Source organism: Thermobia domestica, chromosome 8 (assembly GCF_964235325.1).
Source record: "Thermobia domestica chromosome 8, izTheDome1.hap1.1, whole genome shotgun sequence".
NCBI lineage: Eukaryota > Metazoa > Arthropoda > Insecta > Zygentoma > Lepismatidae > Thermobia > Thermobia domestica.
The window spans coordinates 243,233,085-243,253,107 of record NC_137461.1 but is presented as its reverse complement, the minus strand read 5'-3'; the positions used below and the strand labels follow the sequence as shown (position 1 = coordinate 243,253,107).

The following is a 20,023-nucleotide window of genomic DNA, read 5'->3' as shown; positions in this document are numbered from 1 at the left end:
AGGTTCCATTTTATTGGTTTATTTGAAGAGGTAGCGTTTCTAAAGCAACCACGTACGTTCTTACTCATCCTAAAAATCTTCAGTATGTTTGTATGGTACACTTTTTAACTCTAGATATACATTTGCAATTATCGACATAAAAAGTTCTTACGTCGATCGCATCGTGTAAACAATTTGTTGCATTAAAAAAAAACATTAATATTCAAGTTATAATTGGAATATGATATACAAGCCAAAACTCTACGTAGTACCAAATTTACAGTACATGGCTCGTACCAACTAGTATGAAGGTACAGAAAATTAGATTGATGTATATAAGGACGTGCTGTCATTGTAATAAAGACAATATAGGTCTTCAAGTTGTGATTTGGTGATAGACATTTTATTGACTTTCACGAATTTTATTGCGCATCGTCTGTTGTTGTGGGAAATAAACTTATTTCACCGTTAATTGTTATATTTCCTGACTTTTCATATTTGATTTGATTTGAATTTGAATTTAGTGTTCATTTCAGCAGCGAGGCTATACAAGACGTGAACCTACAGCTTAACGTTGGATCCGAACCACATCAGCTTCCGCTGCGAAACGAATCCGGGTCTCCCACGTCAAAGAAGACTTTTCATTTATTTATTGAAAGAACGATGGAAGATAACAGAGAATATTCAATGGAACTGTTTCTGAATTATTTATCTGTTACAGATGACCAATTAAAATTGGTTGCACTCGACTCAGACATATTGTATCATGTTCTATGATTAATGCTAATTTGTTTATAATATTTTATGTGTATTCCAGAACTCTATTCTTATACATTATAATCAATAATAATTAAATGAATGGGATATGATGGCTATGCGGTTGAGATCCCCGGCCAGGTAAGTTCGTGGTGGACAACACTGTGTCCGTAGGTTTTCTCGGAGTACTCCCCTTTCCTCCTACTTTATCATTCCACCAATTCTTTCATTATCATTCACTTGCCTTAATCATCGTCTCTCTTAGCCTATAGGGTATAATCGTGGAACGTTATATTGAAATAGTTAATTCAAAATACATAACAAAAAAGATGTCTAGTGCTCGAGATTTTAGTGCATGGGGTTCCTGCATCGACTCCCAATAGAATAACATTGAATGCTGATTCATTACGGTGGTTAGGATTTCACCTTAAACTAGATTCATATCTCGTATAGCCGCGGTTCTGAAAAGAGGCCTCAATTTCAATGAAAAAGTAAACAGACCTATCTTTTGTGATTTGTAAGTAGTGTGGTTTACCGAAACTTCTTTATATCCTGACTGTCAATGTGTCTGTCCCTTCGTCCAGGAAACACGAAATCTCAAGAATTACTGGACGGATTACTATGAACTTCGGCTTAGTCATAGACGGTTAAAAGCAGTGGTCGAAGTGATACGGTATGCGATGGTATGCCATACCGTCTCTGGTTTTTCAGTAATGAAGGCATACCGTCTCTGGTTCTTTAATGTTTAAAATATACCGTCACTGGAAACTAGTTGCTAAATACCTATATTAAATCCATTTTTATAGACAGAATTGACGAATAGCTTTGCATGTAAAAATATTTTTTATGTATAAATAATTTCTAAGTTGACAATACCGAAATTTTTTATCTTTTTCTTATACCTTTTGTTTTTAAAATGAGGCGTATTCAAAGAAGTTTACCTAATTTATATTTTAAAGTGGCATATTGAATTGTTTCTTTGTTATGAGTCGTCTTGCCTTAATATATATAAACGTCTTGTTTTGAGAATGAGTGGATTTAGAGGTTGTCTGCTGTGTGGGTGGACGTTCCTGGGGTTTGAAATAACCCACAATCGAGTGGGGAGACCAGAAGTTTTTCTGCACGAAATTATTAATATCCTTATTCAGTTTTTGAGCATTTTCGTGTATAATTTTTTTCTAATACAACAATAAAGGAAATTTAAAATGTATATTTTAAAACATACCCTCACTGCATTTCAACATTTAGATGGCCGGTATGCCGAGACAGAATCGTAATTAAACATACCGCCTCTGCTTTTTTTCCACTTCGAGCACTGGTTAAAAATTAGGAATTGAGTTCGTTGACGTAGCTGTTTCATTCACTGGAAGTCGTAGACATTCACCATTCACCATTTTAACGTCGATTACTATAAAGCACAGACGGTAATATATTGGAGAAGTGGTTTCCTGTAATGGCTTAGGCCTAAATATTCCAAGAATACATTTCATGTCTACCCTCAACTCCCTACTAAACCCTGAAACAATATATATATCCACCACAACTTATATATTGATCTACACAGATCAAAAAATGACAAGAGATTGCGAGATGCATTTCTATTTTCTTGGAATCGATTTAACTTTCTAAGGTACCATCTCCGATCTTCTCTTAAGGAATTGACAGAAACCAAACATTTGTGGCTTTAACGTTGAACGCTATAGAGTAAAACGGTAATAAATAGCGAGAAGCGGTTCTATGCAATGAATTAAAGGGTCCCAAGAATATATTAGATCTCAACTCAAATCTCTTTGCTAAAACCGGAAATGGTAAAAATGTATTGCAGCTTCCGGCTTCAACATTGAGAAAATATCCAAACCAAACTTCTCCACACTCGACATTGCTTCTAGCTTTAAAAATTAAAATGAAATGATGGAGGGAAAATTACATCATGGGGAATTCACCGCATATTATACTTAAAGTATGACCAAGATATCTAAGAAGAATGAGACAGTTTTTCGAAGGATAACATAAGTTGAGTCTATAAAGTGGTCGACAAGCCTGATTGAAGGGAAGGTTTGGAGAGAAAATGTTCAAAGCACGACGTTCAAGGAGCGTAAAAATAATTATAGATGAATTAGCTTAGCAGGAAATAAGATCCATTGGCTAGTGATGTTTCTGCAGTGATGAATGGTTGAGTTTGTTTCGGCTTGATTTCCTTTACATTTTAATAGATTACAAGGAATTGAAGAAAGTGTTAAAAAAAAAACACTTTGGTTCTTAGAATGGTTAAAACTTAAAAGGAGGAACGTCTTTGTCTCATTTGGTTTTTAAATAATTGCTTCCCGCTCTGTATCGTACTTTGATAGGCCTATTCCCTCTACAACCTTCATATCTCCGAAGATCAATGACCGCACTATGTTCAAAGATTAAAGGAAACTTCTCAATCAACAATAACAAAATGAAAAGAGGAAATGTGAAGCAATAACATTACTTAATGTGAACAAATAATTAAGGCAATAGTTCAATAACCCCAAAACTTAGGTTAAATAACCTCAAACAAGTATGCAAACCAACTAGATAATCAAAATGAAGTACAAACTAACAACACATATAGAAGTTGAGTAGCTAGACAACTCCATTCTAATACAATTGTTTCACAATTTTACATTTTTTAAATGATTTCTTTCTATAATACTCAGCTGAAATCACCTTTTAGATCTGGCAATACTTTCAGAGAAATTTGAAGAGGAAAGGTCAAAGACACATATTCAATGCGTCAATCAGTTGATAACAATAAAGAAAAGAACATTTTCTGGAAAATGTTACAATAGCAGTAGAGTAGCCAGGATATGTGTTTGGGGGTGGCAAGTGCTGTTATAGGTACATATAGAAAAATTACAAACAAAAAACATATAAACATAAAAATATATAAAAAATTACAAATATCAAAGTACCAAAGTACATTGTCGGACCTCTTTGAGGGGGGCCGGCCCCTCTGGGCCCCCTTCCCTACGCCACTGTACAATAGTGAGGCGTATATTCAACGTATCAATCAAGTGATAACATAACTAATTCATAGAGTCACATTGTTTATTGATAATAACAAAACAAAGACATTTTCTACAAAACATTACAATAGAGAAACACATATCCAACGTATCAAGCAGGTGAAATATAACTAATTTATGCAGACATATTGTTTGCTGATAATAAGAAAACAAAGAACATTTTCTACAAAATATAACAATAGAGAGACATATATTAAATGTATCAATGAAATGAAACATAACTAGTTCATAAAGACACATTATTTACTGATAACAAGGAAACAAAGAACATTTTCTGCAAAACAAAGTGGTGGGCAATATGATGCAGTTAGTCCTGTATATTGATTCACATAATCTACAGTCACCTTCATAGAGTATCTCAAGAAGACACTTACCTAATACAGTAAAACAAACAATCTCGCAAACTATTCTACTGATACCAAAAGTAATTCTCCAAACTTAATTTTTGGCCCAGAATCAATTACCAGAAATAGAAATAAAACCCATCATTATTTATCTGTAGTTCACGGCCATAGAAAGCCCCAGTAAGTATCTCCATCAGCCAAGTCCCGTTCCAACATTTCCTCTCCATGGTAAAAGATTCAAACAATCAGCCAAAGTTCTCAATTCGGCTTCCAGGTTTGTAAGCATGAAAACAAAACAAAAAAAAATCTAACAACAGCCTTCCTGAATCAAAATAAGATAGACAGATAAAGCGACCTGTGAAAAGTAATCTGCACCAGATGCTACACTGAGTGGAATTGAGCAAGACATCAATAATTCTGTGCAATGTAGGGAAAACTACTTCCTCATGGTTTCCAAAAGTGTCTGAATGCAGCGTATTACCTATTCGATATGGTATCACAAAACTTGTACTGTGTATGCGACGGTTTGTGTGGACTGAGGAAGAAAATATATTCGTGCAGAGAACTTGGAGAATCATGAATGATTCAGTGCGGTGTCTCTCCTCGTTTCATGGCACTAAAAATGCAATACTTCTGTTAGTTAGAAAAATACCCACTGAAACTCTTCCTAATGAGAGCTCTTAAAGTTCATAGGCTGAAGTTCAAATTCCATGTAGATAAATTTCCACAAAAGTAGAGATGTTTATTTTCTATTCAGTTATGAAAAAGTGTGGCGTCTCTCCTCATTTTACCCTGCATAAACTTTCTGTGTTTTCTATGTTTGCTGTTCTCAAGTATATACTTGATAATATGTAAAATTATTATATAGACCACAATAAGCTTTAGAAATGCATTTGGGCCAAAATGGCGAATGAACGTTCGTTTGTTACATTTCGTTTTCGTGTCACAGTATTGCAAAATGATCTAGGTGAACACCGAACAACATGTACGAATAAGCTGTTCAGAAGACTGTGGAAGCAGACATTCAGAAAAGTGTATGTGCCAGTGAAGATCATAGATGACCATTTCGCACTGGACTTGCTTGGACTCGCGCTCAAGCTTACTTCTCTCCTCTCAACTGGACTGGGGCGCAATCTGGATGGCGAGTTTGGACACCTATGATGTAGATAAGTTATTTCACCCTATCACTGCCGTTCGGTAGCTTCGTGTAATCGTAAAGTGAAAATAGTTGGATTCATGGTGCGACATGGGTTACTCCAACTAACAAGAATAGCCGTCCGAAGGTGTACAGTTATCTGAGTGTTAGAAATAACAGGAAGGTTTCCTGCATCCGTTAGATACTTCAGATGGAAAATGGATCTGCCGGGACAATCGTAAACAATAAAGGTACTGCTTGTATAGTGACAAAGGTCCAAGATACTTTCCTACCTCTCCAGCGACTGAAGGTGTTAAAATAAGTTTTTTTTTTATAGTTTACCTTCCCACAGTTATATTATTTAGGCTAAAAGAGACGAATAGAAGGTGTTGTTGCTAACATAGTAGTCTATAGTGCGACTGATCTACCATGTATTCCTCAGTCGAGGTGAAACGATAAATGTAAGCCGTACAATGCATCATGAAAACCACCGTAAAGTGTCCGTAAGTATGGTCCACTCGTAGTTTCTCATCTTCTGTCGAGTTTTAAAAAGTTCTTCTCGTCTCATAACCAATACTAATCCTTCATAACCTTGGACATAAGGATGCAAAATATAAAGGCAAATTCAGTTCATAACTTTAAAGTCGAAGCACAATCCACTGGTACTGGTACATACAGTGAGATTAATACTCGAACCTAGAAGTTCCAATAACAAGTGCCACGGGTGGACAATTTGTCTTCAATAAGTTTTCTTATCGTTAAACAAACGTTGAGGATAGATAATAATCATGCCCGTATTTATATATTGTGTGCCTCTTTGCTCTAAATAATTTGCCGCCCCCGCACAAAATCCCCCTCCCAAAAACGACCAATATTAAGAGCTGAATTCATAGTTTTGGGGGTCACTGAGATGAATAGTGAAAGGTTTAATCTAATTTAAATTCAAGATCATATTCCACTCCCCAGGGAGGTGGAGAGATTTTAAAAGTAATCGAAAACAACATATATTTGTGTTGAGTTCATAGTTTTGGGGATTGCTGAGTATCACTATTCATAATGCATTCCAAGGGGTCAAATGCATTTGGGCCAAAATGGCGAATGAACGTTCGTTTGTTACATTTCGTTCTCGTGTCACAGTATTGCAAAATGATCTAGGTGAACACCGAACAACATGTACGAATGAGCTGTTCAGAAGACTGTGGAAGCAGACACTCAGAAAAGTGTATGTGCCAGTGCAGATCATAGATGGCCATTTTGCACTGGACTTTCGTTTTCAACATATCACTATTCATCTTCACCCCTTGGAATGAGGGTGGGGATAGAAGAAGATGACGTTTTAAAAATATTCAGATAAGCTAGCTAATTAATAACTATTGTAATTAGAGCAAATTAAACTATATTCTCACGCTTGTGCGGGACTCTGCGGGATGTTAGTTTTAAATTTTTGTTGTGAATCTTTAAAAAAATCCAAAATTTTGCCGCCCTCTAAATTCGGCCTTCCTGTGCTGGAGCACAGAATGGCACTTACCTAAATACTGGCCTGATAATAATCGGTTTCTTTGAAGTCTGTTGTATTTCTCTCTCATTATGGTGACGAAGCAGTGTCATAACCAGTGAGATAAGAAGGTTCAGGGCTTCGAAGTATGAGATACTTTTGCACGGTTCATACTTAACTAAACATTTCACTATATGTTTCGCAAGTTTGCTTTTTATCGTAACTTTTTAAACCAAATTTCAACTCACGTTGCAATAAATTGGCTTTTGTTATTTTCACGACGTTTTGCTATATAATATAGTTTGCAGATTGAGGCTTGTTTTCCTTCGGTACCGTGTGGAATGCATTCTTCCTTTTTGTTCATGTAATCAACACGAAGATCCTGTATCAATTTCTGAATAAACACTTTTTAATAGATATCTTGATCCTTATTATATTGCAAATGTAAAGAAGATATTAACATTGCTACTATGCTACTACTTATAAGTCTTATTTGAGAAGGGCTATTCATTAATAGTAATGTGAGGTCCCAATTAAAAAAAAATACTTTACATTTCAATGAATTTATCTTAGATCTCAGCAAATAACGCTACCTCTCCTTTTCTAGACATTGGTTTTATGTAGTATTCGTCAAATTGAGAAATAGCATTATCTTGATAAAGATTTGCAAGCCATTCTTTATTTACAAAACTGCACACTCTAAATTTCAGAAAATATTCTATGACTACACACTTTCTGATAATGGTATACACCATCTGCATACATTATTACATAAACGTTTCAAGTTCATTAATTTCGATTGACCGCCCCGTTCTTCAACACTCAAAGAGCCTGTTTCTGCTCACTATTATGTATGCACTAGACCACCATTTTCAGTCGACTGTTCCCATTCAATTATCACACTTTCCACTGTAATACAGTATTAAGCTTCGCACGGGAGGTTGACCACATTTTTTTCTTTTAGGAAAATGGGAAATTGTGTTTAACACGAATATATATATATATATATATATATATATATATTCGTTATGTAAAGATTATCCAGATATTTCTAACCTGTTCCACTTATTCTTTCATGTCATCATCTTTCAGATTGTACCCTTTGACGTGCTAAGCGATACAGTATTCACAAAGAACCTGGCACCAACACTAGCTATGCTTGCATCCTTTCATGAATATAGAGGAGAACTACTGCAATGGGTTCTGCAATGAACACAACTGTGGAGAAGCAAGTAGCTATTAAAGATACTTTCTTCGTTTTCAACTCTAGTGTAAATAGCATTCGTGAATTGTTTAGTTATCTGTTAATTATATAGGTATAAACAAATAATAAATAGCAATTAATACTAATATTTAATTAGTTGCAGAATATATTATTATTATTAATAATTATAAAAGTAGGTAAAGTTTCAGCATTAAAAGGAACGACAAATATGCAATAAAAATAGAATATAGTTTACTTATTACAAAAAAGTTGTAAGTTCCTTATTGTGGACAAATTGTCCACTACTCGGAGTTTAAGGTAAATTACTGTTTTTCTGGAAAGTCTTGAGGAGTAGAAACATAATTTTCTGTGAGACTCTTGTTTAGTTCAAATAATAGACAGCCACGAAAGGTATCCAACTTAGATTCAAAATTAACGGGGGCAAATTATCAACCATCCGGCATTCTAGTGTTAAAGCACTACATTTCAAACATGATAATCTGGTAATTTCAACCTTTGAAGTTGTGTATTTTCGAATCAAATATTTTTTTTCACTCTATGGTATTCGTAGCACAATGAAGAAACAACAACTGATATTTTATATGTATATATTTAGCGAAATATGTATACATTTTTTATATAAAAAGTACAAACATAGAAATATAATACAGATATGTTTACTTATTCAACAGGAAATAAATTATCATAAGGAACATTCTTGACCATGTTAGAAAATATTTGTTTCGCCAGTGTGCCAAACATTTCGTTTATTGCCGGTCTCAACTCATCTAGAATTATTTGCCAGTTTTCATTCAGGAATGTATTCATATGTTTACCTGTAAACAGTAAAAGAATAATACTATCATTAATTTATTTGCATACTACAACTTCTGAGAAATGGGATGACGGCAATAAAAGATTAAAGTGACGTTACAATACATGAATCCTATATCCCAGTATATCTCATGCTTAGGTTTGATAAAAGGTCTAGATTTGAGCAAGAAGCTTCACACTCGATTGATTAAATGTTAAGTATGTATAAGAATGGGGGCTCCTGAAGGACAGTTAAGAGCTCAAGTTATTTTGAACAGGACTGTATTTGTTGATCAGTCGAAGGGAACAAATACAAATATAGCAAATATAATGGGATTCTCTCGAGCAGACAGTTATAGCAAATAGAAAATGTACACGGTGTATAGGTAAAATACGATGTGAAACATTTTTTTCTGAAGGAATGAGAGTATGAATATAAGTAATTACTGCTAGTGCACGGCATATTGAAATGAATTTTGAGTGATGGTGAGAGTATTGTATGTGTAAGTGTGCTCTTGCACTATCCTCATTTACGCGTATAGCCCCTGTCACTGACGCGCCTGCTCCAGACAGACGCACCCGTTGCTTATTACTCGGGCCCCCTGCTGCGCTTGCCGTGACTCGGTTAGATAGCATTCGTGCTTTTTAGTGACCACCTAGCACAAGTTTGTTCTTGCTTTATGCACTGTAGTTTTTATGCCATATGTTCTTACTGTATTTATACTGAGCCCTTCTGAAATTAACCTTCAAGTAGTAATGGAGATCCTCATTTAGTGCATTGTTTGCTAAAAGAAATTCAAAACTCTAACCTAACCTGAAAATGTAAGAAATGTGTCAAAGTTTGGTAGAACCGTCTGCTCGTGTAATGCCATATAGTTAACGATAACTGGTAGTAGGTAAAATAGTGAGTAGGCAAATTAGTATATTGGCATATCAAGTATTGAATAAATTACCACGAATAGACAATATACAAGAAGAGAAGTAATTTGGTAGTAGTTTTTTTATTGGTATATTTTGAACACCAAGGTTTTGTAAGATGTATTCAAATTTATATACCAGAATGTGATAATATTTGTATCTCATAGAATATACTCGTATGTGGTTTATATAAAGGATTTTTGTAAATTTGGTATTATTATAATAAACGAAGTAATTTAATTACAGGAATAACAATATCAAATATGTAAAATACAGGGTGTTTATAAAAGAACTCCGGGGTTTTAAAAATTCATATCTTATTAACGATAAAAGAGAGCAAAATTTAGTTAATTTCTCTGAAACGACTAGCTTAAAAAGTTTAGTCATACTAATTGGAAATGTTTTTATCAACAGGTGGCAGCGCTGCGGAGCGTTGACCTTGAGACGACGTAGCGGCTGCGGTAGTCAGTGAATCAGTGCCGTGCCGTGTGGATTGTTGCGCTTTGCGCTATGGTGACGCCACAACAAAAGGCTCAATGTGTTATTCAAGAGATAGAGTACCGTTACGATGTGTGCCGTGCCACTCACGGGGCTCATATTGAACTTTATTAAATTGTTCAAACAAACGTGAAAATGTAACATCATCTTTCGTCGAACCTAGCTCCTCTTGTAGCAGTTACTGTACTATGCTGTGAACAAGTATAGCAAACGTACTTGTGAGACCAGTACAGGTACCCTACTTAGGAGTCTGACAGAAGGTTTTCATCTTCCGGAGGGTATTAACTTACGATTTTGAAGGTCATTGTTTTATACTCTGACCAACTTCTTGTCGCTTTGCGACACAGGTTGCTCTTTTGGATCTCGAACTTTGTATACGACTTAGGCCATGCATAACGGACTTCCTCGGACAGTATCTCAACGTTCGTCTACTTCTGCTAAATCTTCCAAAAATGTCTCTTCACCTCCATCTCGTTCTCGCTCACCAAAATGATCTAGAACATCTAGTACCAGAGAGACTGCTACTCCTAAAGCTGCACGTTCTCGCTCACGTTCACCAGTACGAATTCCATCTGAAACTGATCTTCATGACACATCTATGGATTACACTTCAACAGAGACTTCTGCTATTCCGTCTGCTTCTGTCAATCCTCAACAGCCAACTCTGTACAACTTTCTACTAACTAATTTCGACACTAAATTCAAAACTCCAAAGCATATCTTCCAGCAGCTTATCAAATACGTTCCGCGTGTCGAAATCAGCGAGATTATCTTCCGCAATAATGGAGTCATTTTGAAATCCTTTAACCCGGATTTCCATCGTCATGTGCGGAACAAGGCAACTTTTGAGATTTTTGGCAAAAACGCCAATATAACAGAACTCCAACCCAGACAAAACAAACAACCTCCGCCTCCTCGAAAACCGCCTATGTTATCTGTAGTCATCAAGGGCGTTGACCCTGAATATACAGACACTGAAATCGAGGAAGAGCTGAAAGCGGAACAAGTTCAAGTACATAAGTGCATTCGAATCCGGAATGACCGTGGACCCACCTATCTAGTACGTGTATTGACTCCTGAACAATCTGTAGTTGATCACCTTCTTCTTACAGGAGCATACATTTACAGACGGAGACACAAGGTTGAACCTTCAAGAACTCCAGCACCGCAGCCTATACGCTGTGAACGGTGCCAGACATATAATCAACATGTGACCAAAGATTGTAAAAATTCTTTGATTTGTGGTTACTGTACCCAACCTCATGCTACTCGAAATTGTCCTAATGGAAATACAAATCCTAAATGCAACACGTGCTCTGATCAGCATCCAACTTACAGTTCTAAATGTAAGGCTAAACCATCAGTTGATCCTACTCAACCACAGCTTACTGTTCCAATCAGAACGTCTGACCGTTCAACGCCACCAAATAATTCATTAACTCATCCTGTTACGATTGAAGACATGATTCGTTTCTTTACAGTTACTACCCAAAACATTCATCCATTCCTGCGTTCTCATATTCTAAATCAAGTCATGTTTACAGTTAAGCAACTATATAACATTCAACTTTATGCTACATATTCTGGTCAACATGTTCACTTTCAGCTTCATCCTGTTTCAACACCTGTCTAGAATTATAAGTATAATCATGGATTTATCATTTCTGTTTTTAAACATCCGCTCCTTCAACACTCGAAGGGTACTACTTCACACTTTACTACTGGAAGAAAATATTCACGCCTTTGCGTTGAACGAAACATATCTCTTGCCACACCAACATGTGCATTATCAGCCATATACTATTTCTCGTTGCGATGGTCCACCTGGAGATCGAGCAAATGGCGGGACCCTTATAGGAGTACGAAGCAGACTACCTCAACGCATGATCACGCATCACTTTCAGGCCCCTCTTCCAGAGCACAACATCACCCTGATCTATTTTCCTTCACGTACTATTGCCTTTGCTACTATATATGTTAGACCTAATGTTCAAATTCCCTTGACATTTTTCCAATACATGGACACCACGTACCGTCATTATATCATTATGACTGATCTCAATTTATCCAGTCGCACTCTTACGCAACAACGGAACTTCCATCAATTTCTAATGCACCACACGAATGCTGAACTATGTGCATTACCAAGACATACCCGACCTTCCTCGGGTACAACTCCTGACGCAGTCATTGTCTCATCTACATTACAACCATTCATCAACTGTCATGTTCTATCTTCCATCGGCAGTGACCACGACCCAGTTAAAGTGACTTTACATTTTCCAAACCACCGTCAAGCTCCTGACACACCACCACGTAACGTTCTCTGTTATGACCGTGCTAATTGGGAAAAATATCGAGAAGATTTGACTAATACACTCTCTATTGTGAATACTCCAGTACATCACTCTGACTTGCATACCACGCTCGATACGCTCACTACTGCTATACAAAATAGTGGCCATCAGCATATACCCACTATTAGATGTAATTATGCTCGACCCGCACTTCCTCCTCAATATCGCACACTAGTTGCTCTTGCACGGCAGGCATACCATGAATATCTTCGCACACGTGATCCTGGGCTTTTACAACTACAGCGCCAATATCTACGCCAAGTTCACCATTATATCATTGCCTATAAAAGACGTAAGTGGATCCAAACAGTTAACCATCTTGACCAGGAACATAATCCTACCAAATTCTGGAATGCCTTTCACAGGCTCTGTGGGAGACGCTCGTCTCTCTCTTACCCGCTCATCGTCAATCAGACCTCGCTACAAACTGACACAGAGAAGGCTAACGTATTTGCTCAATCGCTTCAAAGCATTTTTACGCCACCAGTCATTTCCTATACCCCTGAACGTTTACTCACTAGAATCAGCAACGTAACAGATCCACATCAAACACATCTTCGTATTAGTGCTAGTCATGACTTAGATTCGGATCATCCTCTTACTCATCCGATTACACCTTTGGAAATCACCAAAGTCTTAGCTAATAAGAAGAATACTGCTCCTGGATTTGATGGTATAACTTACCGACATATTAAAGAGGCTCCACTGGCGGTTCTGCTCCTACTTTCTGCTATATATAATCTTATACTTCAAACTGGTGATTATCCGGCTTCTTGGAAAACCTCATGGTTTTAATGTTTTTGAAACCACATAAGGATAACACAAAGGCAGAGTCTTACCGCCCAATACAACTAACGTCTACACTGGGAAAGATACTTGAACGCATAATAGTTCGTCGCCTACATACTCACTTCTTCCACAATCACATTCCTCTACACCAAACTGGTTTTCGCCCCAACTACAGTCTCAATGATAATCTACTCAAACTTACCACTATTCTTACCAACCACTTCAATAGCATCCAACCTTCCTGTTTATTGTTATTTGATTTGGAAAAGGCTTTCGATTCAGTTTGGCACGATGGATTAATTTACAAACTTCATCTTCTACGTCTACCACTCGCATATATCAGACTGATTTATCACTATCTTACCAATCGCATAGCATATGTCTGCATTAATTCATCTCTATCGTTTCCTATTTTCCCACTTACTGGTGTACCGCAAGGGTCAGCGCTATCGCCACTCCTATATATATTATATGTTCGAGATTTGCCTGTTCCTCCTGACCCTATCCACACCTTTACTTTTGCAGATGATACTGCTTACCTTGCCTGTGGGAAATCTATTCAGCATATCAATAGCATACTTCAAGAGGCAATAAATAAGTTCTGTGACTGGTGTAATACTTGGCAACTCCGAATCAACTCCACTAAAACACAGGCACTTGTCATCCTACCATCAGGACGTACCAGTCGGGTCCGACGCAATAGATCTCTTTTACATCTTACCATAGCAGGCACACGCATTTCTGTCACACGTACAGCGAGGTATTTGGGTGTAATCTTTGATGACCATCTTTCATGGCGTGGACATCTTCAGCATCTCATATCTCTAGCGCAAAATAAACTAAATCTTCTGAAGAGATTAGTCGGTACTTCATGGGGCCTTCATCAAGAGACTGTGTTACATACTTATAAAGTCTTCATACGACCATCTATACTACATGGACACATCGCATGGATTAATGCCAGTAACAAATTCTACACCCGCCTCCAGATCATTGAAAGACATGCATTACGCCTGGCATATCGCATCAAACTGCCTAGTCCTACCCGGCTACTATATGATCGTATTCCGTTTCCACATCTTCTTCTTCATTTGGAAAAACTGCGTACCAGATATATCACTACTCGTTGGAGGCAAGGCCATCCCATCCTTTGCAGTAGTATACGTATAGATGCTGAACAAGACGTTCCACCCCGACTACAACCTACACCCCTTCAGAATTTAATTACAATGTATGTTCTTTCCCATCCTGACGAACACATAGACGACTATCTATTAGCATATCAACCACCAGATTTATCACCCAACATCTATCCATCTTTTGCACCTTAATTCGCAATAACAAGGGCATCATACTGTCTCTCATTATGTGCCGAGTCGCCCCGGCACAAGAAGATAACCCTTCATCTGTCTAACTAACCAATATCACTGTGTTGTGGCGTCTGATTTGCACTGCATCTTTCATCCTATCATACATAGACAATGACAAATAATGAACATACGTTGAATGACGATTATTGTTAATCAATTGATGAATAAAGATCCACCATATAATGAATAAATAAAGATATCAAATAAATGAAATAAAACCTCTTTGCCCTTCCATTTTATCCTTAGTTTCCCTATACCATTTACTTCACTCCCAAGAGAAGGTATTCCCTTCTACGGGTTTTGCATGGTAAAAAAAAAAGAAAAAAAAAGAAAATGTAAGCTTTCCAATCATGTATAACACATGTATGTACGTTTTTTTTACTTAATTAAAATATTTTGCCTCAAAACCCCGTTCTTTTATAGACACACTGTATTTAAATATATGTAACTTAAACTTATAAATGTTTCTCGAATATTTGACAATTAGTGTTATAGTTAGTCCTATCGAGTACTTAAGCACTAAAATGTTCTCACTTGTCAGAAGTTTTCACTTAAAGAATTTAATTACCTTAATTGAGACTTGTGCTATTATAACATAAATTATTAGTAAAATTTAAGCAGATCAACACCTTATTTATAAGATTTTCCTAACTTTTGTTTCTGGACAACAAAGTACCCTCTTGTGGTCAAACAGTTAACATGTGCTTCTTGTTTACTTGGTTCCATTGTCGATTAATAGTCGGATGTTGATTTGGATACAAACTTTATTAATGCTTTGAATCTCACTAGAAACATTAAATCAAATAGCTTTGATGTTAGTTGGTTAATTTGGGGTTTAACATCCCTTTAACACGTAAATTTCATGAGTCGTGAACCTGTAGTTTAATTAGCGATCTCAAGAGCAAGATACATCGGGAATCAAATCTTCTGCTCCAAAGTGATGTATGCTTAATATACAGCCACAATGGATTTCAGCATTAAGATTCAAAGAAATTAAAATCTAACCAATCAATCAATCAATTAACGTGCTACCCTGTAATGGAAGAATATTGAAAAAACAACTTTGAATTTAAGATAACTCATTTTTGAGACAATATCAACCTTTACGGTTATATTGGTCTCTAAGTATTTATGTATCCCTCATATAGCACTTAGGGCTCAATAGTATAAAAAATTAGCCTAAACATTGGCTATTTAAATCCACAAGCAATGTATACCTGTTAGGAATAAATTTAAATCGTAAAATTGTATTGATTAATTTTAGTATCTCATAGTACATACCTAAGGTTTGATCTCCATTAAATAGATTTTCGAAATGCATGTTCATTTGTTTAGTATCAACATAGAAAACCACGTCCTTTATAGCAACATACTTCAGTCCATCTTTCCTTGGTACCAAATCATACATTATACTCATCGTAAAACTATTGTCATCTGAAATACAGAAAACATGCAGTAATTAATCATAAATCATGATTCGTAACGAAGATTATTTAGTAACATACGCGGACCAGTTAGAACATTATGACTACTTATTTAATATCTGATATATCCATCTTTGACTGGCTTGACAGCAGGAATTGAGGACAATAGCTGTAATTAAAATTCAGCACTGTTTTCCTAGAACCACTACAGCACAACACTGACCTTGTGATAAAGACTGTCGTCTTTCTGAAAGATCCCATTCCCAGCAGGAAATATGGCTGACGTGAATGGGCGTACGTGAACAGCAGGGACTTGATCATAGCTAGGAGCCTTCATGGTTCCCTCCACACAAACTACCGGGCCCATGAATGTACATGTCAAGATTCCCAAAATCATAATGAAGCCACTATCGGCCTGTCGTCATCCTACTTTGCACGTTGTGAGCTGTTGTTAGCCTAGAAGACAAAGGGTTGTTAACCTGCCATCGATGTGAAGACAGTATCGTGATTTATTTATCCATGCAACGTTGTGCCATTTTTCTGCAGTTCAAAGACGACGGACGCGTGCCCATTCCAGTTGTTATCCAGCACTTTTCTGTGCGATTAACATTAACACACGTGTAGGAGTTCGGCTGCGGAATCCCATATCTAACAATGGACGGTGAACTGACAGCTCAGACACTCTTGTGCTTTGTCCACTATTAAGGTTTGTTAAAGTCTGCTGTTAATTGTGCCACAGTTTGTGTTCTATCCTATTGTACCGACCTCGACACTCTACGACAAACTTTTAATGAAAATAGCCGTCCTACGTCTTGTAATTTGGTGCTATATTTAATGTCTTTTTCCCACCTTTGCAAGACACTAACCACAGCAGCTAGCGAATACCAGACAAATTGCGTTGTTTCCGAGAAACTCATTCCCAGCCATTTGGCCATCAGAATCTAGCCCCTATCAAACTCTGATATATCGCCTGTCTTCCCCATTTTGGGTACATCGATAATACTAATTAATCAAATAATATCCTTGTCACTGTCTGCTGTTGTGCCCCGTGTCCTTTACGTCAGCCCAACGTCATCGTTGAAAGAGTCGTGAGTGGTCAAAATGTTTTGACTCGTCATTGTGCATCTATATGGGTAATTGAGATCTGTGTTCATCCATGTGAGAAATTATACTAATACGATTGTGCATCTATGCTCTGACAACTGAAAATTCGTTATCTTTTGGAACATTTCCAGCGTACTCAACAAGTAAAATTAGACATCATATCGGTATAATGTATCTTATATCATCGTAATACCTAATCATTAAAAAGTACAGTAGTTGACTCTGCTTTGCTGCAGCGATTTATATCAATAAGACAACTGTAAACTCCTGTAAAGGTTAACGAAGTGGCGATTAATGCAAGTTATATACAGAGTAAAAGGAAGTTATGTGTTTAACTACATGATATCCTCTATTTTGGGGTAATCTGGAAATTGTTTCAAACACTTTGACCGCCTAACTGACAATTTCAGCGTTCTTCATTCGTTTCAATTGTGTTGTAATAATCATACGTTACAAAGCCATATCGAAAAACAAATACTTATGATCGTGGCAAGTACAAACGCGGCTTATTTCTTACTTTTAAATAAAGGAAAACATTACATTTCTGACTCTCAAGGTTCAGAAAACTTTCCATGTTTCTCATTGTCAAACTGAGAAACATTTTCCAAATTTGTAAGTATCAAATAGAAATATTTATCTCATTTCTGTACTGAAATTCAAATAATCTGGCTTTAAATGAAAAACAAAAATACTTTCTGTTCATAAAGTTAAGAAACAATTTATTCTTCCCTCACTGCCATATTTCTCACTGCCAAATGCAGAAGGAAACATTACTGACTGTAAAAGTTTTGAGAAAAATTTTCACACAACGATAGTAAAATTTAGGAATATAATCATATTTCTTAAGAGTCAAATTACAAAAAAAAAATATATTCCTGGTTAAAAGTTTTTTTTATTTATTTCATGATTTCTATATTAAAATCGAGAAAACATATAATTTGTGACAATAAATTGTTTTAAAAATCTTGACTTTTCGACTCTCAAATTGGTGAGTTTACTTATTATCTTGACTGCAGAAGTTGAGATAATATTTTCGTATTCGGACCGTAACTCTTCTTTGATTGAGGACAAATTTCTGTCTCTAATTTTAAAAGAAAAACTCATTTCTGGTTATCAAATAGAAATACAAATTTTATCCATAGATAAACATAAGAAACAGGCCTATTTCCGGCATTAAATAGTAATACCAATTTATCGAAGACACGCAATGCAGTTTTATAATGTGAATATATTGTTTTGCTCAGCAAATACTGTAGTTTGTTTGTCTTTAAGGTAACACTCACTAGTTTGATATGCTTATTGTGTTAACCCTTCGAATCCCAATAAGGCTCAAAATAACTCGGATATTCAAAAATATTAGATTTATATTAGCTACATACGTATTAGTCAGTGGCGTATATTGGTTTGATGGTTTGAGCTACCACTAACCTTTATAACACCTGTACATTAATAATAATAATAATAATAATAATAATAATAATAATAATAATAATAATAATAATAATAATAATAATAATAATAATAATAATAATAATAATATTTTATTATTATTATTATTATTATTATTATTATTATTATTATTATTATTATTATTATTATTATTATTATTATTATTATTATTATTATTATTATTATTGGAATTTAGTTTCTACGTTGTTATACAGTCTTCAAAATAAAAAGACTTACAACACACTTTCTTTTTATCAAGTAGATAAATATGAATTGCTCTTCACTAGAAACACTTATATTACCTTAATTGTTAGTACAGGAAAAATATTGTACATTCCTATCTTCATTTGCTGCACAAAGTATCCCTACATTTTCCTTTGGATAAGTTGTAACCCTACTCACACCCAGAAATTTTTGTTAGGAGGGGTCGAAACTTTAGGTTGTCAATACTACAAGCCACTACGCATATGTATTATAGAAAGGATATTTATTATTCTGCACCCGAGAAGATGGTAAGTAATTGTAAAATACTTCCACCTATATTTTCAGAGGAATAGTTATAGAACTAGATTGTTCTTATAAGAGAAAGAAGAAAATGAAATGAAATCTTTCAGTTTTACGTCCCACGATTATGCCGGCTAGGCTAAAGGAGACGGTGATGATGAGAAATGAATAAAATGATGGGATGAAGAAAGTGGAAGGAATCGGGAGAATCCCGAGAAAATTTACGTACACGTTGTGTGTTCACCACAAAGGTCAATTGGCGTGAACAGGGATCGAACCAGGTATCCCATACACTAGAATCGAACGATTTACACTCAACCTCCTTATAAGAAAATGAGTACAGATGAAGTGTAAGATCAAATTTTCATGCTACATCAATCGTTTCCTTGTTAAAACAAATATAGTTTTATTGAGAAAGTGTACAAATATATGTTAGGATGTTTTGAGGGGGGTCTGGACCCGTGGAGCCCCGTGGGTGCACCACTGTGTGCGAGTTATAGAGAACACTGAAATATGCGATTAGCAAAGGACCCTGAGTGTGTACGAACCTTCGCAAGTAACGCATATTATGAAACAAGCAATTATAATTGTGTCAACTATCGCAAAATACTGTAAAACAGAAAATTTGCATTGCGTTGACGCAAACCACTACGGAACGAGGCTCAAGATGTCTGATACAATTCCCGGAGACCCGCAAAATGCGTTGTCGTTCTCGTATAACTTCCCTTTACCTTCGCTCACGGCCAAGAAACCGATTACTCTAGACGAAACTGCTATCCCGTTCGTACGCTGCGGGCGAAGGTAGAGGAAGGGGCAATGCGCTCATAACTACAT

General features: G+C 36.0%; 1 protein-coding gene across 2 annotated transcripts in view; it reads right to left on the bottom strand.

The window, feature by feature from the left end:
• Window positions 1-8,560: 8,560 nt before the first annotated feature.
• The window catches only part of LOC145693514 (protein takeout-like), a 95,550-nt gene continuing 84,087 nt past the window's right edge, over window positions 8,561-20,023 (bottom strand). For both annotated transcript variants that reach the window (XM_081769583.1, XM_081769582.1), the window contains exons 5-6: window positions 15,990-16,142; window positions 8,561-8,799 (exon numbers count right to left, since the gene is read on the bottom strand). In XM_081769583.1, coding sequence (XP_081625709.1) covers window positions 8,645-8,799; window positions 15,990-16,142 — 308 coding nt within the window. In that variant the 3' untranslated portion in view covers window positions 8,561-8,644. The remainder of the gene's footprint in view (window positions 8,800-15,989; window positions 16,143-20,023) is intronic.